Source organism: Pyrus communis, chromosome 14 (genome assembly GCF_963583255.1).
Source record: "Pyrus communis chromosome 14, drPyrComm1.1, whole genome shotgun sequence".
Lineage (NCBI taxonomy): Eukaryota > Viridiplantae > Streptophyta > Magnoliopsida > Rosales > Rosaceae > Pyrus > Pyrus communis.
This window is the reverse complement of record NC_084816.1, coordinates 18,347,649-18,375,647: the sequence shown is the minus strand read 5'-3', so window position 1 is coordinate 18,375,647 and position 27,999 is coordinate 18,347,649. Positions and strand designations below refer to the sequence as shown.

Here is a 27,999-nt window from a genome sequence, read left to right as displayed (position 1 = left end):
GTTTACTGTTCTTTGAGCTCTTTGGCTTTACATAATTGGCTGAAAATTAAGTTTAATTTCAATTTTATGTTAGTTAAAAAATTTAAAGTTAACATTGTAACAGTAATGTTATACAAATAAATTCTAAACGTCTGATTCCTATATATTAAAATCAAACTTACTTAAATTACTGTAGAAGATCTTATCATGTAATTGCATGTATGTGATTTTTTGTTGGGGGTATGTTTTTACTTCTCACACACTTTTTTAATTTTCGTTCATCGGATCGGATGAATTAAAGAAGATTAAATGATAGCACACACCTTTTTGTAGTGACAACAAGGACTAGAACCAAAAAATCGAAATCTAACAGAGGGAATTTTTAAATACGAGAAAAAGAAAGACATTTCTGAAAATATAATTATTTGCCAACAGATCCCCGTAAAATGGCATAATTTTATTAAGGAGAAATATGATGTTGTATATTCTGCAATGCGAGCAAAGGGCAGAGTTTTTCTCTCTACCAAGTTTCTTCTTCTCTCTGAAATTACCCAATTTCATGGTGTTCTTCTTCGGTTTCTTTCCGGAACGTCGTTTCTCAAACAGGTACTGCAATCACCTTCCTCAGCCTGCTCAATTCATCATTTCCGTGCAGATTTTGGTATTACTTTGCGGATTTGCTTTTGAAATATTTGACATTTGAATTTTGTTTGGTTTCTGGGAAAATTGAAGGAAAATTAAATATCCTGATGGAATTTTGAGTCCCTGGATCCTCAGATTTCGGAAATTGAAATGTACTGATGGCTAAATTTAGCTGGGTTTAGGAATTTGAAAACGTATAACAGCAGTTATTAATAAAAATGTTTAAGCATTTGTTAGTGAAAGCTTGTTTGAAGTAAATTGAATTCACATTTCTGTGTATTTTTTTTCTTCTTTGCAGTGTTGGGATTGAATTGTAGGTTTTGTGGAACTAAATTGGTGTCGGTAGTTTCGTTTTGAAATTTCGTTAAACATGAGTGTGGTGGGGTTTGATGTTGGAAATGAGAATTGTGTAATTGCCGTGGTGAAGCAACGGGGAGTTGATGTTTTGTTGAATGATGAATCGAAACGTGAAACCCCAGCTGTGGTTTGTTTTGGTGAGAAGCAGAGGTTTCTGGGGTCTGCTGGTGCTGCCTCTGCAATGATGAACCCGAAATCTACGGTGTCTCAGGTGAAGAGACTGATTGGTAGAAAATTTACTGAGCCTGATGTTCAACATGACCTTCGAATTTTGCCCTTTGAAACTTCTGAAGCTCCAGATGGTAGCATTTTGATTCATTTGAAGTACTTGGGCGCGACTCATACATTTACGCCGGTTCAAGTTACAGCAATGCTTTTTGCACATTTGAAAGATCTAATAGAGAAGAATCAGGAAATGCCCATTTCAGATTGTGTGATTGGTATTCCATCGTACTTTACAGACTTGCAAAGACGTGCATATTTGGATGCTGCCACAGTTGCTGGGTTGAAGCCTTTGAGATTGATGCATGACTGTACTGCAACTGCTCTTAGTTATGGGATTTACAAAACAGATTTCTCAACTTCCGGTCCAACTTATGTGGCATTTATTGACATTGGTCACTGTGATACACAGGTCTCTATTGCGTCATTTGAGGCTGGGCAAATGAAGATACTATCTCATACTTTTGACAGAAGCTTGGGAGGGAGAGACTTCGATGAGGTCTTGTTTAATCATTTTGCTGCACAGTTCAAGGAGCAGTACAGAATTGATGTGTACTCTAATGTCAAGGCAAGTATCAGGCTACGGGCAGCATGTGAGAAGCTGAAGAAAGTGTTGAGTGCGAATGCGGAGGCACCTCTTAATATTGAGTGCTTAATGGATGAAAAAGATGTCAGGGGATTTATTCAAAGGGAAGACTTTGAGATGCTGGCTTCAGGTTTGTTGGAGAGGATTGGTGTTCCTTGTAGCAAGGCTCTAGCTGATGCAGGTTTGACTGCTGATAAGATTCATTCTGTGGAGCTTGTCGGGTCAGGGTCTAGGATTCCAGCGGTTGCTAGAATATTAGCTTCTGTGTTCGGGAAAGAACCCGGCCGGACGCTGAATGCGAGTGAGTGTGTAGCACGTGGATGTGCTCTTCAATGTGCAATGCTCAGTCCTGTTTTTCGAGTCAGAGAATATGAGGTTTGTATTTTGAAACTTTCAATTCATGGTCACAAATTCAGTGCTTTACTTTCAGTTAAGAATAACATGATATATTTGTTCATATGCAATGCATCAGTAATACTATGCTGTTCTATGCAATGCATGTGTAGAACAAGAGATGAGTTTCTTCCCCCTCCCTCCCTTCTTTCGGTTCTTTTTTTTTTTTCTTTTGAAATTTGAGAGTATGACAATGCCTCTCACAAAACTTAGGCTTAGGGACTGCCTTAAAAAAGGATTAATGTTTGCATTATAATTGATTTTTATTGGTTGAAGGTATCAACTGCTTACTCATTCTGGAATTGATGTGCATTCCAAAAACCCCTACCGACAACAAAGCACAAACTTGTGGCTTTAATTGTAAAATGTAGACACATATGTGAGACGTCTTTGCTATCTGGATAGTTGCCCACAATGTATGTAATGGTTTTCCCGGATCTATATGCAGGTTCAAGACTCAATTCCTTTCTCAATAGCACTCTTAATAGATGAAGCTCCAATTTGCACAGGGACAAGTGGCATCCTGTTTCCAAAAGGCCAACCCATTCCAAGTGCTAAAGTACTGACATTTCGACGAAGCAGTTTGTTTCATTTGAAAGCATTCTATGCTAATCCCAGTGAAGTGCCTGCTGGCGCTTCTCCTGACATTTGTTGTTTTATGGTAATATACTATGCTCTTCATTCCCTTTTTTCCAGTGGGGTGGGAGAGGGAATTATGTGACACTAAGAACTTTATTGGTGGGGATGCATGATAAAATGTGTAGAAAGGATGACCATATAGAGAAGTGAAGATAAATCAAGGGCAATCATGTTACCACTGAGCACTAAGTTCAATGTCTAATCTTTGAAGCCTCTAGAAGAATCTAGGATGATGTAAAATCTTCTCTGTTGTTTGTAGTTAGTCAATTTATAGAACAGTTGGGGGAGACGACTCCAGTATTTGACATGTCAAACAATTAAATGTTTATGTGTGGGCAATTAGAGGGAGAGAGATGTCACCAAAACCCAATTAAAAAGATTTACTATCTGCTCCATGCAAATGTCATTTAGATCCTTTTGTTTTGGCTTACCTTGCAATGAAAATACCTTTTATTTAATTGGATTACTGTTACTTCCTCAATAAGGGCTGCTGTTTATGTAGATTGGCCCTTTCCAATGCTCCCATGGCGAAAAAACAAGGGTTAAAGTTAAAGTTATGTTAGATCTCCACGGTGTTGTCTCTGTTGAATCAGCTATGGTAAGTAAAACTTGTTTTTTACCTGACAATATCGACTTTGTCATTTACTGGTTTCCTAGGATCATAGTTTTGTGGTACTTTTTGTTTTGGTCGAAAGTTTTGTGGTGGTATAAATCTTATACTGGCTTTAGGTGATGGAAGATCACAGATATGACTCTTCTACAAGGGGTCTTGCCGGTTCAAAAATGGAACCAATGGACACTGATTATGTAACTGCTTCTGGTTCTACTGAGGCAGTTGCAGATGGATTTGAAGAAAGAAGTATGCAGCACAACTCTTCACATACTGGTGTAAGTTTGTATCCAACTTCATAAGTTACAGAAATGCACTCCCTCATAATTTAGTTCTTATTTATTTCCTTTATTTCATGCTGGAAAAAGAAAAACTAGAGATAAATCCAAATTTTGAATAGATGCGATAATTCCCTTATAGTTAATCTACAGTAATCTTGTCGTTTATACTTAATCTGCAATGCATACTATTTTGGTTTTGCAAAGTTCCTGTCAAATTCAGATGTTTAAAGTTTGTGGAGCAGATGTAAACTTATTGAAAGATATCCACATTTTCAGGGTGAGGCTAAAAGAAACAATAAAGCCACCAGGAGGCTAGAGATACCTGTTAGTGAAAGTATATATGGTGGAATGACAAATGCTGAACTTTCAGAAGCTCAAGAAAAAGAACTCCAGTTAGCTCAACAGGACAGAATTATGGAACAAACCAAAGACAAAAAGAATGCGTTGGAGTCTTACGTCTATGAGATGCGAAATAAGGTATAGCCTGTATTATCTTTCCATCACATTTGCTTCGGCTTTGCCTGCTCAAACGCTTTGCCATGGTTTGACTTACGCCTTTTTGAAGCAGTATAAGGACATAGCACTGACATTCTACTTCTAATACCAGAATAGTTTTAATCCCCATGTGGCCTGGGAGTAAATATTATCAACTCAAAGATTTGGTTTTCATGGTGTGGGTGTGATAAAGACTGAAATGCACAATGGGGAACACTGCATCTAGTAATATTAGGATTTAAGCTTTGTGACTACTCTATATTTTCTTTAAGCAAACAATTTTGAACTGTTCTATAGTATGGGATGATAATCTGTTCTATATATCTTTGGGTAAAAAATCAGTCCCATATTGTTGCATCTCTGTTTGTGTCATTATCCATACCTGAGCATGTTTGACTGTAGCTGAGTCAGACTCTCGTAGATCTTTTAGTTCATGCTGCCACTTTTTGCCAGAGGCTGGCTTTTTAACATAAGGATGCATGTGAATAGCTTCTCAACACATATCGAAGCTTTGCAAGTGATCAAGAGAGGGAGGGCATCTCCAGGAGCCTGCAGCAGACAGAGGAATGGCTTTATGATGATGGAGAAGATGAAACAGAAAATGCTTATACTTCAAAGCTGGAAGATCTTCAGAAGGTTTTCTCCACTTCTTGAAATTTGAGAATTTAAATTCCGGTTATCTTTCTCCATTCTTGATGTCTATTTGATAACTCTAGCTGGTAGATCCAATTGAGAACCGATATAAAGACGAGGAAGCAAGATTGCAAGCTACAAGAGATCTATTAAAGTGCATTGGGGATTACCGGATGGCTGTGAATTCACTTCCACCCATGGATAGAGAATCAGTATGACAATTAGTTAGTTACTTATGCCTCATATAAATGTGACTATTATATTTTCTTCTGCAATTGACTTTTCATGTTTCAGGTTGTTAATGAGTGCTCTAAAGTGGAGCAGTGGCTTAGGGAGAAAAACCAACAACAAGACTCGTTGCCAAAGAATGTTGACCCAATCTTATGGTCAAATGATATTAAGAGCAGGAATGAGGAATTGAACTCGTAATACTCTTGCACTTCCTAGTTTCCAATTTGACTTTAATTATGATGCTCCATGTTCGTTTTAATGTTCTTAATTTTGTCAACATGGTATGCAAAGACCTTTTAAATGTAGGACTGCGAGATCATTAAGTTGTTTTGCCAAGGCAATCCTTTCTGAAATGTATCTAACCCGGTGGTAGCATCTAATATATCCCACCTTGATGGATTAAATAAGAAACAAATGATGTGGGGAGTATTTATGATTGTTTGATTGGGGTAACTTGTTCCTTCATTTGCACTACAGCAACTTTTACGCATTTCCCTAGTTTGCTGCTGGTTTCTCGATTCACTTTATTCCTACCGTGTTGTTGCTGTTACATTTGGTTTTCAATCTCTAGAAACTAATCATGCTGCTCTAATCATTTCAGGAGATGCAACCATGTATTCAGATCCAGGGCTCCTAATCGCGAGGACCACAAGGGCTCTAACCAACATGACACTTTCTGATCACTAATGAGTGGAACAATGCAGGATGCGTACAAAAAAATTTAAAGCCTTACTTTCTTGTTTGTTCTGACAACTGTTTCTGTTGCATTCACGGTTTTGCCTTTGAATGGATGGGCAGCAGTATAAAAGAACATAACAGTCAATATCGGACTCTGATTTTTGCTTGTTCTTCTGCCGAAGACCTATGTCGATGATATTGTCTTGAGCAAACTAATGAGATCTCATGAAGTTAGTAATACGGAGCATATATTGCCCAAGCGCTTGAAGCAGTCATTTGAACACTTCGTTGCTAACATAATCCATGGTTTTTACTAGTCCTGAGTCCCGAGTCCTGACCGTGTTTGCGAGTGCTTTTTGTTTTAGAGCATCAAATGTTGTATAAGAGGTTTTCTTCAGGGACTGTTTTCCTGTTTGTTTTGTGGGTTTTATTTTTTAGGGAAAGCAGGTATTCCGAAGGCAAGAGCAGAAATATTGTCTCTCTCGTGCCCGATGAATTGCTTTGTTATGTGCATTTGTTATGCAGCGAATAGACTTCTTGTACCTTCATGATTGGAAGATTTAGGATGCTTGAATATAAACCTATTGTTACTGTGTCTGTGAAGAGGAACTTACGTATCCCGTGTTGTGTTCCCCTCTCCCTCTCATCACATCGCTAATCATGTGACGAAAGTGAGAGGGAGGGGTATACAACATGTGATAGGTAAGTTATTGCCGTGTTTGACAGCTTGTCATATTGAGTTGCAGCAGCCCATGGCAATCGGTTTCGTACGTAGTGAGCATGTAACCGCGGAATTGGTGATCGGAGATGCTAATTGTCACATTTTGAGCTGAAACGGTAGGTTAGGAAGCGCCTAATCCATGAGCAGAAATGGTTCATTCTTTTTCTTCTTCTACACATCTATGTTAATTAATATAAAAACATTTCCCTAAACATTAGGGCAATAGAATTATTTTTTTTGTTTTAATTTTAATTTTATTTATTATTATACCAAAATGGAGGGAATCATACTCGTGACCTAGTGTCATCCTAACAATTTTCCAATTCATTCTCACGACCTAGACTAATCTCAATGGCTTAACTGCGAAATCTTAACAATTGGAGTTCCGTCATAGAACCAATTAGTTGTAATTAATCATTACTTGAGGGAGAGCAATGATTCAAAATGTATTATCTTAATTGCAGAAAGAAACGTAGTGTTATGTTACCACATTTAATAATCATGTTGCAAAGTATCAATGGATGACTTATTTTGGTTTGAAATACTAAATCATCATATGTACTTATGTCACAATCTTAAATGCAATTCAACGAAACATATCCGACATAATCTACATGTAGATCCCAGGTTATGAAAACACAAATATCTCTTTTTTATTTCAGGAAATAAGCGTTCACACAGAGTTTATAAAAATTTCGGATAGTAAAATTATGGACAAGAAATGGTACAGAAATAATTTTGGTACATGGCCATTAACTGTCAGCCTCACCTCTTCTTGGGAACATTTTTCTTTTTTGGTTTTGGTTTTTTGGCTTGCACAGAACGTCCACTTTCCTGTCGATGAAATGTACAAATGTGTGAGCTGCATTAAGAGAAGAATGAAACGTGGAGAAGCATGGACGGATTTATATGTACCTTCTTATACTGTCTGTAGGCTGCCGAACCACTCAATTCCTGCCCAGTTTTGCAACGATAAACCTGGCGACAAAAACAAGAGCATTACATGAAGGAACAGATATGCACACATCAATAACGTCAGAGACGCAACAGACAGTTTGTAACTAACATGCCAAGTCAGTTATATCCACGTGACTGCGGATAAGAATGCCTGCATAAGTGTCATATGAAATTTCACCAGCAATATCAAATTCTGTTTTCCTAGTTCTATGAGGAAGCTTCAAGCGGAAACCCAAATCTCTGCATTGACACTTGCATTTAATGATATCCTTCAAATCTGGAAATGTGATAACCAAAGCATCCACCGATATCATTCACCTTCTTCGGTAAAGCAACAATGAGAAAACGTAGGACTTTAGCAGTGCTACTTTGGAAGATTGTAAGCATAATTGCATATGTTTTAACCAGCAGCTTGCCCATTTCCACCAAACGCATCCCATTGACTAGAAGGCTGTGCATTTGCTTGAACCCGCTTTGTACTGACGCAGCTTCTGGGTTCCACCCAGTTTCCAGAAGCATGCTCGACTGTTCCAACATTTGATTTTCCTGACTTCATTCTTCCCTTTTTTGAGCTTTTACAACCATGCCATGCCAAAGATTGTTCAATGTGTTTGCTTGTGCTGCTTACAAACAACTTACAACGAACACTATTTACCAACCCACAGCTTTAACTAAACCCACTTCTCCAAACTACAAATTTACCAAATAAAATCCCTATTTATGCCGCTACCCTTAAAATGCATTTCAATTTCAACCATAATTAACCGTTTTGCCATCTCAATTTCATACTGCACAGAACCCTAATTCCCAAATCACCAAAAACCATAAGTTCTGCAAAAAGGCCCCTCGCGACATCAAAAAACCCATTACAATGCATCTGCAAATCTGACAAAAAATACTACTTTCTTCGAGTTTACAACTTCCTAATTACATTCCATGTTTGTTCCTTCGAAATCGATAGCGAAATGAAACAAAAAATATTTCCTTTACAATAACTTCATTTTCCTAAGCATCTGCAAACAATTAACATTATTTCCCCAATTTTCTTTCCCAATTTTATCAAATACTGCATAAAAGATCACACATTTATTCTCTTCCCATTTCCAGCTAACCCTGAACAAACAAAAATGATAAATCTTTGTTATTAACTTGAACAAAATCTTCCCCAGACGAGAAATCTTCGATATCGTCGTCAACATTACGACACGGCGACGCCGGCGTAGGTTCCCGCTTCTCAGCCACCCCTCTCTTGAGCCGCTTGAGCGGTCGACCGGGTCGGGACCCAGGATCTGGATCCGGGCCCGTGATTTGAGGCTCGAACTCCTCATCTACCTCAACGGGTGTATGGGCATTGGAACCCCGCGAAGAGTTTGGAGCTGCGGCGGGTGTGGAGTGGTTCGCGGCAGCTGGTTGGAGCTGCGAATCGAAACCAAGGTGGAGTCCGAGAGAGAACGACGGAGGCTCGTAGTCGGCCATGGAGAGAAATCGAGAAAATGGATTTTGGGTATTGAAAATTGGAGGGAGATGAAAAATGGGTGAGACTGGAAGACTGGGATTTATAGGGCGGGATTTGAATTTGGAAAAATTGGAGGGATTACAATTGCAATCTCCATTTTTTAAGTTGTTTGGAGTACATCCAGAGTTGAAAGGTCTCAGAGTTTTTGGCACAGCAGTTTACCCCTTTTTTAGACCCTACACTTGTAGTAAGTTGGATGCTAGAACTGATCAATGTACGTTCTTGGGTTATGCTTTGGGAAACAAAGGTAGTGTGTGTTATCACAGAGTGAAAAAGAAGTTGTTGACACGTGGTGCATGATGAAACTGTGTTTCCATTTATGGAGAATTCTGTACATTCTTCTTCACAGCAGTTATATACTCCTTTAGACAAGCATCCTATACTAGTTCCAATTATAATACCTTCAGTTAATAGGTCTGATCATTCAAGTGGCTGTATGATTCTTCGATTAATTGGCAGATACACCATCTGGCAGTGTTCATCACAGTGGTGGTTCTGTAAGTAATATGCTGCCCGCATATTAGTTCTCCGGGCAACTCAATATCAGGGAATAGTATTCAGCATCTTCAAAGTGGTGGTTCTTTGTACAAGCTTCACCACCACCACCACCACCCCCCCCCCCCCCCCCCCCCCCCCCCGGGGGGGAATTCTTCTTCCTCTCATACATCAAATGCTTTGTTGCCTGTCCATAGTCCTGCACAATTAGAGTTAACTCTCTCACTTGATCCAAATAATGATTCAAATGCTGCTGCTAATTCTGATATACCTGTTGTATCTTCAAGTCATCCTATGACAACTAGACTTAAATCTGGTGCCATCTCTAGGAAAGATTATAGTTCCTATAGAGCATCTACTGCTGATTTCTCTGAGACAAATGCTAGTGAATCTGTTGATGTTGTGTTCAAGGGTTACACGGCTGTTTTGTCTATTCATGATTCTGTTGAGCCTACTGCTTTTAGAACAGCAGTTGTTCATGATCACTGGAGGAATGCTATGGTAGAAGAGTTCACTGCTTTGCAAAAACAGGGAACATGAGAATTGGTTCCACCACCAATTGATAGGAATGTGATAGGAAGTAAGTGGGTTTATAAGATTAAGAAGGATCAATATGGCAAGGTTTCCAGAAATAAAGCTCGCTTAGTGGCCCAAGGCTACAGTCAAGAACATGGGTTAGATTATGCTGATACATTTAGCCCTGTAGTAAGACACACAACTATAAGACTTGTCCTTGCTCTTGCAGCGTCACAAAGGTGGAAGTTATGCCAAGTAGATGTCAAAAATGCGTTTCTGCGTGGTGATCTTCAAGAAGAGGTGTTCATGAAGCAACCACAAGGGCTTCAGGACCCTAATCATCCTCAGTATGCTTGTAAGCTTGTTAAGTCTCTCTATGGACTTAAACAAGCTCCTACAGCCTGGAACTCGAAATTTACCACCTATCTACCTAATTTGGGATTTGTTGTTTCTGAATCCGATCCCAGTTTTTTTGTTAAAGCTCTAGACAATGAAGTTGTGATTCTTCTCTTCTATGTCGACGACATAATTATCACTGGTTCACAACCTGGGTTAGTGCAAGAAGTGATTGATAAGCTAGGAGAGGTATTTGATATGAAGGATATGGGATTATTGACATACTTCTTGGGTCTTCAGTCTAAGTATGTAAATGATCTACTTCACAAGGCATCCATAGACTCATGCAAACCATGTTCCACTCCTTGCAAGCCACATACTCAGTTGTTTAAAGATGAAGGAACACTCCTTTCTAACCCTACTTTATTTCGTAGTCTGGTTGGTGCCTTACAATATCTTACATTTACATGTCCTGACAGAGCTTTTGTAGTTAATTATGCTTGTTAGTTCATGTCCACTCCAACAGATTTGCATTTTTCCTTGGTGAAAAGGATTTTGCGTTATTTACAAGGCACTATGCACTGTGGTCTCACATTTTCTGCTGCTGCTTCTATGGAGTTAACTGCTTATAGTGATGCTGATTGGGCATAAGATATAAACACTAAAAGATCAACAACTGGCTTTGTGGTATTCTTAGGTCCCAATCCCATTTCTTGGCAATCAAAGAAACAAAGGAGTGTTTCCAGAAGTTCAACACAAGCAGAATATAAGGCATTGGCTAATGCTGCTGCTGATGTAGCATGGATACATTTGATTCCTAAGGATCTGCATGTTTTCTTGCCATCTCCTCCACTTCTCTACTATGATAATGTTTCGACACTTGCTTTGTGTTCTAATCCGGTTTTTCACACTCGGATAAAACATCTTGATACAGATTTTCACTTTGTTCGTGAACGAGTTCAAAAGGGAGATTTGTTGGTTGAGTATATTTCTACAAATGATCAAGTGGCAGATGTATTGACCAAAGGTCTTCATCGTCCCTTATTTCTGCAGCATTGTTCCAATCTCAAGCTGGGATACCACAGTTGAGATTGAGGGGGGTATTGGGTGTAAGTCTCTAAATGAACAGGTGTAATGATCTTGAGTGTACATGTGTCACAATCTTGTAGCATGAGCTAGTTAGAAGGTTGCTTAGTCATTAAGTTTACCTCGCTTTTATATATAGCTAGAAGATCAACAGTTGTAACAACTTTACTGATATGAAATCAGCTCACATTCTTTCTCTCTCTCAAATTCTTCGTGCTTCATTTTCCTTAGTTCTTAAGTTTCTGCAGTTTTGTTAATAGTTTCTTCTTCTCTCTGAAATTACCCAATTTCATGTGATCTTCTTCTGTTTCTTTCCGGAACGTCGTTTCTCAAACAGGTACTGCAATCACCTTCCTCAGCCTGCTCAATTCATCATTTCTGTGCAGATTTTGGTAATACTTTGCGAATTTGCTTTTGAAATATTTGACGTTTGAATTTTGTTTGGTTTCTGGGAAAATTGAAGGAAAATTAAATATCCTGATGGAATTTTGAGTCCCTGGATCCTCAGATTTCGAAATTTGAAATGTACTGATGGCTAAATTTAGCTGGGTTTAGGAATTTGATAAACTTATAACAGCAGTTATTAATAAAAATGTTTAAGCATTTGTTAGTGAAAGCTTGTTTGAAGTAAATTGAATTCACATTTCTGTGATCTTTTTTCTTCTTTGCAGTGTTGGGATTGAATTGCAGGTTTTGTGGAACTTAATTGGTGTCGGTAGTTTCGTTTCGAAATTTAGTTAAACATGAGTGTGGTGGGGTTTGATGTTGGAAATGAGAATTGTGTAATTGCGGTCGTGAAGCAACGGGAAGTTGATGTTTTGTTGAATGATGAATCGAAACGTGAAACCCCAGCTGTGGTTTGTTTTGGTGAGAAGCAGAGGTTTCTGGGGTCTGCTGGTGCTGCCTCTGCAATGATGAACCCGAAATCTACGGTGTCTCAGGTGAAGAGACTGATTGGTAGAAAATTTACTGAGCCTGATGTTCAACGTGACCTTCGAATTTTGCCCTTTGAAACTTCTGAAGCTCCAGATGGTGGCATTTTGATTCATTTGAAGTACTTGGGTGCGACTCATACATTTACGCCGGTTCAAGTTACAGCAATGCTTTTTGCACATTTGAAAGATCTAATAGAGAAGAATCAGGAAATGCCCATTTCAGATTGTGTGATTGGTATTCCATCGTACTTTACAGACTTGCAAAGACGTGCATATTTGGATGCTGCCACAGTTGCTGGGTTGAAGCCTTTGAGATTGATGCATGACTGTACTGCAACTGCTCTTGGTTATGGGATTTACAAAACAGATTTCTCAACTTCCGGTCCAACTTATGTGGCATTTATTGACATTGGTCACTGTGATACACAGGTCTCTATTGCGTCATTTGAGGCTGGGCAAATGAAGATACTATCTCATACTTTTGACAGAAGCTTGGGAGGGAGAGACTTCGATGAGGTCTTGTTTAATCATTTTGCTGCACAGTTCAAGGAGCAGTACAGAATTGATGTGTACTCTAATGTCAAGGCAAGTATCAGGCTACGGGTAGCATGTGAGAAGCTGAAGAAAGTGTTGAGTGCGAATGCAGAGGCACCTCTTAATATTGAGTGCTTAATGGATGAAAAAGATGTCAGGGGATTTATTCAAAGGGAGGACTTTGAGATGCTGGCTTCAGATTTGTTGGAGAGGATTGGTGTTCCTTGTAGCAAAGCTCTAGCTGATGCAGATTTGACTGCTGATAAGATTCATTCTGTGGAGCTTGTCGGGTCAGGGTCTAGGATTCCAGCGGTTGCTAGAATATTAGCTTCTGTGTTCGGGAAAGAACCCGGCCGGACGCTGAATGCGAGTGAGTGTGTAGCACGTGGATGCGCTCTTCAATGTGCAATGCTCAGTCCTGTTTTTCGAGGCGGAGAATATGAGGTTTGTATTTTGAAACTTTCAATTCATGGTCACAAATACAGTGCTTACTTTCAGTTAAGAATACCATGATATATTTGTTCATATGCAATGCATCAGTAATACTATGCTGTTCTATGCAATGCATGTATAGAACAAGAGATGAGTTTCTTCCCCCTCCCTCCCTTCTTTCGGTTCTTTTTTTTTTTTCTTCTGAAATTTGAGAGTATGACAATGCTAGGCTTAGGGACCACCTTAAAAAAGGATTAATGTTTCCTTTATAATTGATTTTTATTGGTTGAAGGTAACGACTGCTTACTCATTCTGGAATTGATGTGCATTCCAAAAACCCCTACCGACAAAGCACAAACTAGTGGCTTTAATTGTAAAATGTAGACACATATGTGAGACGTCTTTGCTATCTGGATAGTTGCCCACAATGAAAGTAATGATTTTCCCGGATCTATATGCAGGTTCCAGACTCAATTCCTTTCTCGATAGCACTTTTAATAGATGAAGCTCCAATTTGCACAGGGACAAGTGTCATCCTGTTTCCAAAAGGCCAACCCATTCCAAGTGTTGAAGTATTGACATTTCAACGAAGCAGTTTATTTCATTTGAAAGCATTCTATGCTAATCCCAGTGAAGTGCCTGCTGGCGCTTCTCCTGACATTTGTTGTTTTACGGTAATATTCTATGCTCTTCATTCCATTTTTTCCAGTGGGGTGGGAGAGGGGAATATGTGACACTAAGAATTTTATTGGTGGGGATGCATGATAAAAATGTGTAGAAAGGATGACCACATAGAGAAGTGAAGGTAAATCAAGGGCAATCATGTTACCACTGAGCACTAAGTTCAATGTCTAATCTTTGAAGCCTCTATAAGAATTTAGGATGATGTAAAATCTTCTATGATTTTTTTAGTAAGACAATTTATAGAACACTTGGGGGAGATGACTCCAGTATTTGACATGTCAAACAATTAAATGTTTATGTGTGGGCATTAAAGGGAGAGAGATGTCAACAAAACCCAATTAAAAAGATTTACTATCTGCTCAATGAAAATGTCATTTAGATCCTTTTGTTTTGGCTTACCTTGCAATGAAAATACCTTTTATTTAATTGGATTAATGTTACTTCCTCAATAAGGGCTGCTGTTTATGTAGATTGGCCCTTTCCAATGCTCCCATGGCGAAAGAACAATGGTTAAAGTTAAATTTATGTTAGATCTCCACGGTGTTGTCTCTGTTGGATCAGCTATGGTAAGTAAAACTTGTTTATTTCCTGACAATATCTACTTTGTCATTTACTGGTTTCCTAGGATCATAGTTTTGTGGTACTTTTTTTTTGGTCGAAAGTTTTGTGGCATAAATCTTATAATGGCTTTAGGTGATGGAAGATCACAGAGATGACTCTTCTACAAGGGGTCTTGCTGGTTCAAAAATGGAACCAATGGACATTGATTGTGTAACTGCTTCTGGTTATACTGGGGCAGTTGCAGATGGATTTGAAGAAAGCAGTACGCAGCACAACTCTTCACATACTGGTGTAAGTTTGTTTCCAACTTCATAAGTTACAGAAATGCACTCCCTCATAATTTAGTTCTTATTTATTTCCTTTATTTCATGCTGGAAAAACTAGAGATAAATCCAAATTTTGAATAAATGCGATAATTCCCTTATAGTTAATCTACAGTAATCTTGTCGTTTATACTTAATATGCAATGCATACTATTTTGGTTTTGCAAAGTTCCTGTCAAATTCAGTTGTTTAAAGTTTGTGGAGCAGATGTAAACTTATTGAAAGATATCCACATTTTCAGGGTGAGGCTAAAAGAAACAAAAAAGCCACCAGGAGGCTAGAGATACCTGTTAGTGAAAGTATATATTGTGGAATGACCAAGGCTGAACTTTCAGAAGCTCAAGAAAAAGAACACCAGTTAGCTCAACAGGACAGAATTATGGAACAAACCAAAGACAAAAAGAATGCGTTGGAGTCTTACGTCTATGAGATGCAAAATAAGGTATAGCCTGTATTATCTTTCCATCATGTTTGCTTTGGCTTTGCCTGCTCAAACACTTTGCCGTGGTTTGACTTATGCCTTTTTGAAGCAGTATAAGGACATAGCACTGACATTCTACTTCTAATACCGGAATAGTTTTAATCCCCATGTGGCCTGGGAGTAAATATTACTAACTCAAAGATTTGGTTTTCATGGTGTGGGTGTGATGAAATGCACAATGAGGAACACTGCATCTAGTAATATTAGGATTTTAAGCTTTGTGACTACTCTATATTTTCTTTAAGCAAACAATTTTGAACTGTTCTATAGCATGGGATGATAATCAGTTCTATATATCTTTGGGCAAAAAATCAGTCCCTTATTGTCGTATCTCTGTTTGTGTCATTATCCATACCTGAGCATGTTTGACCATAGCTTAGTCAGACTCTCGTAGATCTTTTAGTTCATGCTGCCACTTTTTGCCAGAGGCTGGCTTTTTAACATAAGGACATGCATGTGAATAGCTTCTCAACACATATCAAAGCTTTGCAAGTGATCAAGAGAGGGAGGGCATCTCCAGGAGCCTGCAGCAGACAGAGGAATGGCTTTATGATGATGGAGAAGATGAAACAGAAAATGCTTATACTTCAAAGCTGGAAGATCTTCAGAAGGTTTTCTCCACTTCTTGAAATTTGAGAATTTAATTCCGGTTATCTTTCTCCATTGTTGATGTCTATTTGATAATTCTAGCTGGTAGATCCAATTGAGAACCGATATAAACAAGAGGGAGCAAGATTGCAAGCTACAAGAGATCTATTAAAGTGCATTGGGGATTACCGGATGGCAGTGAAATCAGTTAGTTACTTATGCCTCATATAAATGTGACTATTATATTTTCTTCTGCGATTGACTTTTCATGTTTCAGATTGTTAATGAGTGCAATAAAGTGGAGCAGTGGCTTAGGGAGAAAAACCAACAACAAGACTCGTTGCCAAAGAATGTTGACCCAATCTTATCGTCAAAAGAAATTAAGAGGAGGAATGAGGAATTGAACTCGTAATACTCTTGCACTTCCTAGTTTCCGACTTGACTTCAATTATAATGCTCCATGTTCATTTTAATGTTCTTAATTTTGTCAACATGGTATGTGAAGAGCTTATAAATGTAGGACTGCAAGATCAATAAGTTGTTTGGCCAAATCAATCCTTTCTGAAAATGTATCTAACCTGGTGGTAGCATCTAATATATCCTCAGCTTGATGGGTTAAATAAGAAACAAATGATATGGGGAGTATTTATGATTGTTTGATTGGGGTAACTTGTTCCTTCATTTGCACTACAGCAACTTCTACGCATTTCCCTAGTTTGCTGCTGGTTCCTCGATTCACTTAATTCCTACCGTGTTGTTGCTGTTCCATTTGGTTTTCAATCTCTAGAAACTAATCATGCTGCTCTAATCATTTCAGGAGATGCAACCATTTATTCAGATCCAGGGCTTCTATCATTTGAGCAAACTGATGAGGTCTCATGAAGTTGGTAATACGGAGCATATATTGCCCAAGCGCTTGAAGCAGTCATTTGAACACTTTGTTGGTAACATAATCCATGGTTTTTGCTAGTCCTGAGTCCTGACCGTGTTTGCGAGTGCTTTTTGTTTTAGAGCATCAAATGTTGTATAAGAGGTTTTCTTCAGGGACTGTTTTCCTTTTACTTTTGTGGGTTTTATTTTTTAGGGAAAGCAAGTATTCCGAAAGCAAGAGCAGAAATATTGTCTCCCTTGTACCCGATGAATTGCTTTGTTATGTGCATTTGTCATGCAGCAAATAGACTTCTTGTACCTTCATGATTGGAAGATTTAGGATGCTTGAATATAAACCTATTGTTACTGTGTTTGAGATGAGGAACTTATGTATCCTGTGTTGTGTTCCCCTCTCCCTCCCATCACATCACTAATCTTGTGACGAAAGCGAGAGGGAGGGGTATACAACATGTGATAGGTAAATTATTGCCGTGTTTGACAGCTTGTCATATTGAGTTGCAGCAGCCCATGGCAATCGATTAAGTCACCGAAATGGTTCGTACGTAGTGAACATGTAACCGCGGACCTGGTGATCGAAGAGCAATGATTCAAAATGGAGGGAATTACGGCAATAGAATTATTATTATTTATTTTATTTTATTTTATTTTATTTTATTTTTTACCAAAATGGAGGGAATTATACTCATGACCTAGTGTAATCCTAAAGATTTTCCAATTCATTATCACGACCTAGACTAATCTCAATGGCTTAAGTGCAAAATCTTAACAATTGGAGTTCCATCATAAAACTAATTTGTTGTAATTAATTATTTCTCGAGCAAGAGCAATGATTCAAAAGTATTATCTTAATAGCAAAAAGGAATGTAATCTACATGTAGATCCCAAGTTATGAAAACACAAATATCTCTTTTTTATTTCAAGAAATAAACGTTCACACAAAGAGTTTATGAAGATTCCGGATAGTAAAATTATCGACAAGAAATGGTACAGAAATACTTTTGGTGCATGGCCATTAACTGTCAGCCTCACCTCTTCTTGGGAACATTTTTCTTTCTTGGTTTCGGTTTTGGTTTTTTGGCTTGCACAGAACGTCCACTTTCCTGTCGATGAAATGTACAAATGTGTGAGCTGCATTAAGAGAAGAATGAAACGTGGAGAAGCATGGACGGATTTATATGTACCTTCTTATACTGTCTGTAGGCTGCCGAACCACTCAATTCCTGCCCAGTTTTGCAACGATAAACCTGGCGACATAAACAAGAGCAATATATAAAGGAAGAGAGATGCACACATCAATAATGTCAGAGACGCAACAGACAGTTTGTAACTAAAATGCCAAGCCAGTTATATCCACGTGACTGCGGATAAGAATGCCTACATAAGGGTCATATGAAATTTCACCAGCAATATCAAATTCTGGTTTCCTAGTTCTATGAGAAAGCTTCAAGCGGAAACCCAAATTATGCGTTGACACTTGCAATTAATGATACCCGTCAAATCTGGAAATGTGATAACCAAAGCATCCACTGATATCATTCACCTTCTTCAGTAAAGCAACATTAAGAAAATGTATGACTTTAGCAGTGTTACTTCGGAAGATTGTATGCATAATTGCATATGTTTTAACAATCCAGCGTCAAATTTTAGAACCTCAATGACCTGTGAATTGAAATTAACATAAGATCCATAAAAATCAAATCAGCAATATGCAGTTTAACATACCTTCCTTCCACCAGGGCCGGTATACCAATAACCAGCAGCTTGCCCACTTCCACCAAACGCATCCCATTGACTAGAAGGTTGAGCATTTGCTTGAACCCGCTTTGTACTGACGCAGCTTCTGGGTTCCACCCAGTTTCCAGAAGCATGCTCGACTGTTCCAACATTTGATTTTCCTGACTTAATTCTCCCCTTTTTTGAGCTTTTATTGACACTAACTTTCTGTGCTAGTTTACCATCTTTTGGGTTCACCCAGCTTCCAGAAGCATCTTCAACACTTGGTACGTTTGATTTATTTCTTTGCCTATTAGAGCTTTTTTCAAGGTCAATCTTCTGACTCACTCTCTGTTTTGAAGCATCTCCATTGCTAAACTGACCCCTGAAGTGACAAAGACAAACATATCATGACATAACTAAAAAGAAAGTTAAAAAAAACTAGAAACAACTGAAAAAGAAGTGCTCACATGTAATCAATTACTGATGCACCACTCTGCTGATTTCCTCTGATGTTAACGAGTGGGAAAAAATTCGGCAAGCGATTGCAGACTAATTTCCGAATCTTTGGATCATCATGAAAAAAGTAACGATGAGCGGGTGGAAGGGGATCAGCCATATTCCAGAGTTGTTCAAAATCTTGGCCACCAGGCATTGTTTCATGAAAATTTTCATTGGTATGTAAACATGAAACCCTCTCAAAGTTCTGAGCAGACTTATCCTTTCCAGATCGCAGGTACTCCATACATACCTCATCTAAAGCAGGTGTTGGAATGCTAAACTTCTTGATCGGACAGAAATCTTTCCATAAATCCACATCTACAGGCATACTCATAGAAGATTTCTTCTTTGTTTCACTAGTAGTTGCAGCATGGGCAGAACTATACTTTTGCTTCTTTGAGGATGCATCAACATCACAATTAACCCTGCTCACACTTTCACTGGGTGAAGGGTCATCAGAATCGGAATCAATTAATTGGAACCTTCGAAGAGGACTGGCAGTTAACTTCGGAAACATGAATCCTTTGTGGCTTTCCTCCAAACTCACAGAAGCTGAGACATCTGAAACTGGTTTCCTTTTCCTTCCCATGCTATGGCAGGATGATTGAGAGGTTAAAACCCCACTTCCACGCAATGGGACCTTTGAACTACTAGATACAGTATGGTATTGTGTTGACGGATGCACATCTGCTATAAATTTAGCAATTGTTAACCTTAATACATTTTTTATGAAGCAGATACACCACACACACACACACATGAGAGAGAAAGCTCAAAACCTCAATATGAATCGGATTAAAGATTATGCACAAAGTTGGACCTTCCTGGCAAAATATCTTATTATGCTACTAAACAAACACTCCTAATAGCACCACATGAAAATCAAAGCACCCTATATCTTCTGAAGCAAATCCTATAGCAGCCTAGCAGCAGCAACAACAATAAAACAACCAAAGAAAAAGCCCAAGCTTACATTGCCAAACACAGAACTTAACCAACTATGCAAGGGATTGTTCAATGTGTTTGCTTGTGCTGCTTACAAACAACTTACAATGAACACTATTTACCAACCCACAGGTTTAACTAAACCCACTTCTAGAAACTACAAATTTACCAAATAAAATCCCTATTTATGACGCTACCCCTAAAATGCATTTCAATTTCAACCATAATTAACCATTTTCCCATCTCAAAGTTCATACTGCGCACAACCCTAATTCCCAAATCACCAAAAATCATAAGTTTTGCAAAAAGGCCCCTCACCACATCAAAAAAACCCGTTACATTACATCTGCAAATCTAACAAAAAATACTACTTTCTTCCAGTTAACAACTTCCTAATTACATTCCATGTTTGTTCCTTCGAAATTGATAGTGAAATGAAACAAAAAATATTTCCTTTACAATTACTTCATTCTCCTAAGCATCTGCAAACAATTAACATTATTTCCCCAATTTTCTTTCCCAATTTTATCAAATACTGCATAAAAGATCACACATTTATTCTCTTCCCATTTCCAGCTAACCTAAACAAACAAAAATGATAAATCTTTATCATTACCTTGAACAAAATCTTCCCCAGGCGAGAAATCTTCGATATCGTCGTCAACATTACGACACGGCGTCGCCGGCGTAGGTTCCCGCTTCTCAGCCACCCCTCTCTTGAGCCGCTTGAGCGGTCGGCCGGGTCGGGACCCAGGATCTGGATCCGGGCCCGTGATTTGAGGCTTGAACTCCTCATCTACCTCAACGGGTGTATGGGCATTGGAACCCCGCGAAGAGTTTGGAGCTGCGGCGGGTGTGGAGTGGTTCGCGGCAGCTGGTTGGAGCTGCGAATCAAAACCTAGGTCGAGTCCGAGAGAGAACGACGGAGGCTCGTAGTCGGCCATGGAGAGAAATCGAGAAGATGGATTTTGGGTATTGAAAATTGGAGGGAGATGGAAAATGGGTGAGACTGGAAGACCGTGACTTATAGGGCGCGTTTTGAAATTGGAAAAATTGGAGGGATTCCAAAATAAAATTTCCTTTTTTGGGGTTTTATGTTTTATTTTTGGCGGGCTGAGAGCGGCGTGATGGGGAAGAATCCGAAGATGTGCTCTTTCATCACTTTGGGCTCTCACCGAGTCGTTTGAATATATATATATATATATATTTGGGTTAACTGTATCTATATATTTTTTTATTTTTTGGTCACTTTGGGCTCTAAATATGTCGAGTGAGACAATAAAATGGGTCGCGAGATTTCAAATTTCTTATATTGCATGCATTATGAAGTTTTGAATCTACTGCAATTGTGTTTGCATGTTTACTCTTACAACCAACTTAAATGTTCGGATAACATACAAGTCTTACGGAATTTCTTCCTCACATTGATCAAAGTAGATGCGGTGAGGGGTGATCTAGAGTCGTACCAAATCCAATATCTCTTCGACGAGGAAAGGTAAAGTGTTGTGCGGATGACATCTCCCTAAATAAGATGTGTTTTTGAGTCCAAAAATAAAACGATGTGCATTTGGCTCAAAGCGATGTGACAGTAAAAACGAAACAAAAATTTGTTTTATTTTTAAATAAACTTATGATTGCGTGACGCACAAATGTCGGTTTTAGAGTCGAAAACATGGGGCATTTTGGAGGAGATGAGAGTTGATCTTTGAAACTGACCTTTACGAACTGATCATCCCAATCCGGATATGGAATTTTCACTAAAAAACAAGAATCTGAGAATGCCATTTTTGCCATTGTTGGTTGTTGGCTCAATGCCATTGAAGTAGGCATGGAGGTAGTGGATAAAATGGGATTTTTGTGGATTCATAAGGTTGGTTTTATAGTGGATCCAAGTTGAAAATACATCAAACTTCAGGAGCATTTTGGTCATAAAATGATCCAAAAAAATCTTATGTTAAATAAAAGCTCTGTGTAATTTTTTCAATTTTTTTTATGAAATTATATTTTTTTCGCTGTTTTTTTAAGTATAGTTGTTAACGAATTATTATTAGGTATAATACATTACGTATATATTATCTGCGGGTAAGTTTGAATTTACAAAAATCATTAATTAGTACGTGTACTTGCAATTTTGGTACATTTGATTTGATATATATTGTTAATATTGGTATATTATTTTTATTTTGGTACATTTTATTTTGTACACATTGTGTATTGGTATGTTTATATTATTCTCTTAACATACCAAAAGAAAAACTTATTTTGGTATGTTTGATTTTGGGGGATTTAAAAATATTTTAAACTATTTTGGAAAGAAAATATCTTAAATCGTAGATAATTATTGCTAAATTGTAGCATTATTGTGAAAATAAATTGAATCTAACCAACTTTTTTTTTTTTTTACAATTATCTCTAACAGATGAGAGTGTAATCAAAAGGCTAGATTATAGGAAATCTATTACAATATAATGTGCATATAGCATCAAAATTATGACAAAAAAAAAGTTTAATAAAATCACTAAAAGCTATAGATGTTTGATCTTAAAACTGAGACACCTATATCAAAAGATCTCTAAATAAAATTTGAGATCGATGAGCGAATTTGTTTACCACAATAAGTGAGGTTATTCGGTGTTTTTCCCTTAAATTAATTTGATTAGACACTAAGTACCTTTGTTGGCATAGAAGAGTCCAATGTGGGTTCTTGACTTTAGATTTGGGTTCAGAGCAAGCCTTTTTATAAGAAGGATGTTTCTATTTGCATGCGACACAAGTTCTGTCGATTTTAGAGTATTTTCTGTCGGAAAATTCATTTCCTAACGCTAGCAAATCTGTCGCTTATTATATCCGCCACTGCATCCATTTTCTGTCGAATTTTGCATAATATTCGACAGTAATATATGTTTCTTGTCGGTTTTTGGACCGCCAACAATAGATAATTTTGTAGTAGTGTTAAGTCGTAGATAATGTCACGTGGCATGTCGTCATTCGTTAAAAATCTGATCGAAATCTATCCTAAAAAATTGTAAACAAATTGTGACATGTGGCACGACGTGATTGGTTAAAAATCTTATCGGAAATCTATCCTCCACGGTTTTGAAAAGGTAACGACACGTGGCACGACGGCATTAGATAAATATCTTATCAAAATCTATCACAAAAAATTGTCTTTTCGGATAATGACACGTGGCGTAATAAGAACGATTAAAAATCTTATCCGAAATTACAAATAAAATTACTTTGTATTATTTTACAAAATAAAAAATACTAATATTTTATTGCTTATTGCCATGACTATTTAGTTTAAGGGATGGAGATGCAAAAGGCAGTTACTATTCACTGGAGGCTATTCAATAGTGAGTTGCCCTAGGAGACCTTTACAACGTTGAAGTTGCTCTAACAATCTGTTGAGGAACTTTACCATATTAAAATGGTCACAATTACTCACAGCCACCTGCTCTTGTAGCAAAGATAGTTGTTGGGTCCCTTTTATAATTAAGAGGAGGCTCTTTCTTATAATGAAATGGTTAGAAATGCATCCTAGCTATATCTATGGAGGAGAATGAAGTGCATTGAACGGGCTCAATGTCGTTTGTGGCATTTCGATCCAATAGTTCAATGTGTAAATTTTATTCCATTTAACATTGCATTATTAGATCGAGACATCTTAATAATAGTGAACTCGTTGCATGTAAGTTATTTTTCCATAATTGAGGCAGAGCTAGCCATGAGGGGATTAGGGCTGCCCTCCTCCTTGTATCACCAAGATAGAGAGAGGGGCAAAACAAAAATTTGGGGCTTTTCTTTTCTTTCTGAATTCTAGAGTATGTACGTTAATATTGAACAAAATATGTTAAGAAAACTAATTACTCTTCCCCACATCCCACCTTTGATATTCCCTTTGGAACATGTATATTAACAAAAACCACATAATTAACATATACAAAAGGCAAAATTAATTGACCTCAGGAATGCTTTGAAGAGCAGGCCTCCAAGACCTTTGCAACTGGGTCTCATAGCCATCACTAACCCTAATCAACTGAGCCAAAACCTGCTCAACTGACGTTTGCTTAAACTCCACCTTTCCCAACAACTCTTCCCACTGCTTCTTTGTGATCTTGATCTTCACCTCTGTTGCTGCTCTAATTTTACTACTGTTACTAGTTGTTGTTGTTGTAGAACAACATGAATCCCTCTGGCTTGCTTCTTCAATCTGGTTCTTCTTCCTCTTCATGATCTTTATGTTCGCTTGATCACCATCGCAATAACTGTCACCGTTCATTCCATTTGCTAGACACCCCCAGTCCTCTCCTGCCCACATAGACGATTCATGCCTTATGCAATTTCCCATCTGGTCTTGTTTTTCTTTTGTATGAACAGAATAATATTAGAGAGCAAATGGAGAGTTGTTGTTTGTGTTATATATACACCATGAAGGGATGAGGATTGAGGGAAATTAATTATTAAAAAGGTGGTGAGGGGGAAGAGAGTAAGGTAATGGAAAAAGATCAATCTTTTAAGAGAGGAGAGTCAAACCTAATTTGTTGCCACGTTGGATGACATGTTGTCCTACGTGGCTGGTAGTGGGAGTTTGACCTCTTTACCATCATCATCTTTGGGACTTTGTTCCTCTTTTGGGGTTGGTTCCAACTAATAACAAATAATAGCATGCCATTTATTTACAAAAGTAGGTCAAATTATGATGCCAATGCATTTAGCATTATTAGTTATAAGAATGGGAGATATTTTAGTACAATTTGTAAAACACTTGTTTATTTGTCATTTATTTACGGCATCTACAATAAAAGTTTGATTCTAACTTTGTTTTATTTTTTTCTTAAATAATAAAAATAAAATTAATCTTATTTCATGCGCATTATGATATGTGTAGTCCTCATTAATACTTATGTTTCAAGTCAATTTTAACTGTGGCAACATGGCTAATAGGAATGAGCTTCTAATCTTTGGTTTTTCAATCATCTGTCTGATAGATGATAAGTATTAATATAAACTTTAATTAAAAAGACATCAATTAATTAGATTATAAAAAGTAAATTGTAAAGGTTAGGATTAACTATCAAAGCTTGATGTAAACGACATATATAATATGTTTGTTAATGTTATAAAAAAGTATTACCATATCACGTATAATTTAACATTTTATGTTACTAATAACTTCGGATCGTGATCTGAAACCAACTATTATGACCTTGAACTGCCACCAAACTAAATAAGAAAGTCTAGTGTGAAAGGGTTTAGGATGGGATCTTTCCCTATTGAAGTGGTGTGAACGCAAATTAGCAAGGGAATCTTCCACGTGCTACTTTGATAATCTCCTTACACTTTTAATCATTATCCAATTATGACTAATTTAGTCTTTATCCGTGTTCTTTCCTGCCCTCCATGCAGGGAATTCATTCATGAAGAGAATTCTCTCATCTTTTAATCTCTCTTCCCTTTCCTTTTTTTCTTATTAGTCATATCAACATTTTATATTGATTTTTTTATAAAAACAATAAGATAAAAAATAATATGTGAGAGGAGAGGAGGGAAAGAGATGAGAATAGGAGAGAGAGAATCATACTCTATTAAAAAATGTTATGATATAAGCCTTTTCTTTTTATTTTATAAGGAACTTTAACGAAAAACTTCGCATAACGAAAAATCACATTTTTATTCTAAAAAGTTAATAATGGTACTATTCACTTTACCCTTTATTTTGTCCTTATCGTTAAAACTTAAAGTTTTCAAGTTTTTTTCATTAATTTTTCTTATTTTATATAGGTGATCTATTTTTATACATTTTTTTTATTTAAAAATGTATACTTTAAATATACGAAATTAGTTGGAATGATCGGCTTTAAAAGATCTTAGACCCAACTAGTGATTGCTAATTAATTTTGAGACCGATGCTAACATTATAATTAAAAGTTTAAAATGGTGGACATGCTTAGGGTGAAAATAAGGCCAGTCTTCTAAACCAAAACCAGTAAGATCACTCTTTGGTAATTTTTAATAAGGTCAAATTATGTGGTATACCTCTCAAATCATTCATAACTTGTCAACCTTATTCGTATTTAAATTTTAAACATAATAGGGCATGGGGCATGGCAGTGCCTACTGTAGTTACAGGAGGAGGATTCCCTTATTTTCTAATCTCTCTTTCCTTCCCTCCCTTCCTATTTAAATGGTTACGGTTAAACTACGTCAACATCTTTAATTGATTTTTTTTATAGAAACAATAAGACAAAAAATAATATGTGAGAGAAGAGAAGGGAAGGGGATGGGTATAGAAGGGGAGAGAATCATATTCCGTAGTTATAAGGTTGGTTGGTCAATTGGTAAGCGAGTCTAATAAAGTGGTTTTCTTGACCAACCTACTTCACCTTCAAAAAACAACCGCCCCTGTCGTCTCTAACTCTCCATGCTTGATAAGTTGCGACGTTCAAAACCCTAAAAAGCTCGTTAGTTCAACCACGAACCACTATTATTCTTTTGGTTGGGGGGAAGGGGGGGGGGGGGGGGAGGTAGAGGGAGGGGAGTAGTGTACTGTTTAGTCACCGCACATGAGTGCATGCGTAATTTTCAAATACTCATCAGTCATCACCAAGCTTATAAAAATGGAATGTCAATCATGTGTCACACTGGGATGAGGAATTGTATTAAAGGGAAAAATTTTAGAGCTGATAACTATATTTTGGTTTCATTTTTGGTTTTTACTTTTTGTTTTAGTGATAGAGGGGAAATACACAGAAAAAGGAAGGGTGAAGAAGAGTGTATGAAGGATGTGTTGAAGAATAACTTCACACTAGAAACTTGACGTAATATGTTACAATTTATTAAATGATTCCACTCTTTTTTGTAATAAAACTCAATAATATTGTTAGACCATGCCAATGGTTAAATCGACAATATTAATGTGATTAGTAATGGACCACCGACTTGACTCTGAAATCTTGACATCATATGGTAGCAGTTTCTTTTGACCTAGACCTAACGCTCGTTCCAAACCCAAGCCATTCTAATTGTGAACAAGACCTAGCTCGATGACGAATTAATCTTCCGCTACTTAAAAAAGAAGTTATCGATGGGGAATCGGTTGCACATGTGGCAAACTAAAGGCGTGGTCCCACGTGAGGAGCAATGTTGAAATTACAACGCATACTCAGAGGCCTTTTATGATAAAATTCAAAGTTCGGTTTTTATGCAATCAAGTTGAAACAATATTAATGTAATTAGTAGTTGGTCATTGATCCATCCCTTAATCTTGACAGCTTGAATATAAAAGAAATGTACAAGAAATGACACACAAAATAAAAGCCACAAACTATCCAAGATAGCCAGAAGCAGTAAAAAGTCCAAATTGTGAAACAATGCATGCACATTGCAGTCAATACCTAGAATGTGCAGAAAGCAAAATATGGACTAGTAGCATCATCATCATCATCCAATTACAGGTGTCCTTCAAACTATGCTCACTCATGTCTCTCACAAACTGCTCACAACTTATGATAAAAGGAATAAGCTTGTGTGAGAAAAGAGAGATACAATGGAATATTCAATTTGTTTCAAGGAAACTCACACAAACGTAGTGTCGATATGGAGAGATAGAGATAGATTCATAAAAGGTAAAAGAAGGGTATCTTTGGAAATTTAGTAAATTATTTTGAATATCCAAAGAAATGTGTGAGAGTAAATCAAGTGTCTAGAGAAACAAGGATGCCGAAAGACGAAATTTGGGTGTGCAAAGTACCACTTTATTTATGTATGCCTCTTTGGGCTTGACATTGAATTGCCTAAGCATGTGAGAAACACAATATATGAAGTCGTGATGCCAAGGTACTGTGGTCACAGGATTTCTATAGTGCTTCAAAGTATTGGATATTCTGAATTTTTTAACTGTTAGAACATTGATAAAAAGCATAAAAGTCAAAATTTAACAAATAAAAAGCTCAAGCCTTATAATGTAGAGCACCATAGAATTTTTGTTGTGATTATTGAGCACTAGATTCAAATATGAACAAATAATCTTACACCA

General features: G+C 37.4%; 3 protein-coding genes across 6 annotated transcripts; 1 reads left to right on the top strand and 2 right to left on the bottom strand.

The window, feature by feature from the left end:
* Positions 1–466: 466 nt before the first annotated feature.
* On the top strand, positions 467–17,105 carry LOC137715689 (heat shock 70 kDa protein 16-like). 4 transcript variants are annotated; one of them, XM_068455024.1, is made up of 10 exons: positions 467–585; positions 920–2,161; positions 2,628–2,840; positions 3,321–3,416; positions 3,548–3,706; positions 3,986–4,186; positions 4,694–4,840; positions 4,921–5,049; positions 5,132–5,262; positions 16,729–17,105. In XM_068455024.1, exons 2-10 carry the CDS (start codon positions 992–994, stop codon positions 16,769–16,771), a joined length of 2,289 nt encoding a protein of 762 aa, XP_068311125.1. In that variant the 5' UTR covers positions 467–585; positions 920–991; the 3' UTR covers positions 16,772–17,105. The 4 variants fall into 4 exon arrangements, with proteins under 4 accessions (XP_068311125.1, XP_068311124.1, XP_068311127.1 ...); XM_068455023.1 differs by lacking the exon at positions 16,729–17,105 and adding an exon at positions 5,670–6,529; XM_068455025.1 differs by lacking the exons at positions 467–585; positions 920–2,161; positions 2,628–2,840; ... (4 more) ...; positions 4,921–5,049; positions 5,132–5,262 and adding exons at positions 11,372–11,710; positions 12,045–13,286; positions 13,736–13,948; ... (4 more) ...; positions 16,014–16,118; positions 16,189–16,319.
* Positions 17,106–17,490: 385 nt separating this feature from the next.
* On the bottom strand, positions 17,491–21,014 carry LOC137715688 (uncharacterized). Its single transcript, XM_068455021.1, has 5 exons — positions 20,578–21,014; positions 18,986–19,703; positions 18,525–18,900; positions 17,984–18,046; positions 17,491–17,902 (listed from the first exon to the last, which is right to left on the bottom strand). Exons 1-5 carry the CDS (start codon positions 20,903–20,905, stop codon positions 17,828–17,830), a joined length of 1,560 nt encoding a protein of 519 aa, XP_068311122.1. The 5' UTR covers positions 20,906–21,014; the 3' UTR covers positions 17,491–17,827.
* Positions 21,015–23,916: 2,902 nt separating this feature from the next.
* On the bottom strand, positions 23,917–24,312 carry LOC137714494 (uncharacterized). Its single transcript, XM_068453694.1, has one exon. It carries the CDS (start codon positions 24,310–24,312, stop codon positions 23,917–23,919), a length of 396 nt encoding a protein of 131 aa, XP_068309795.1.
* Positions 24,313–27,999: the final 3,687 nt, after the last annotated feature.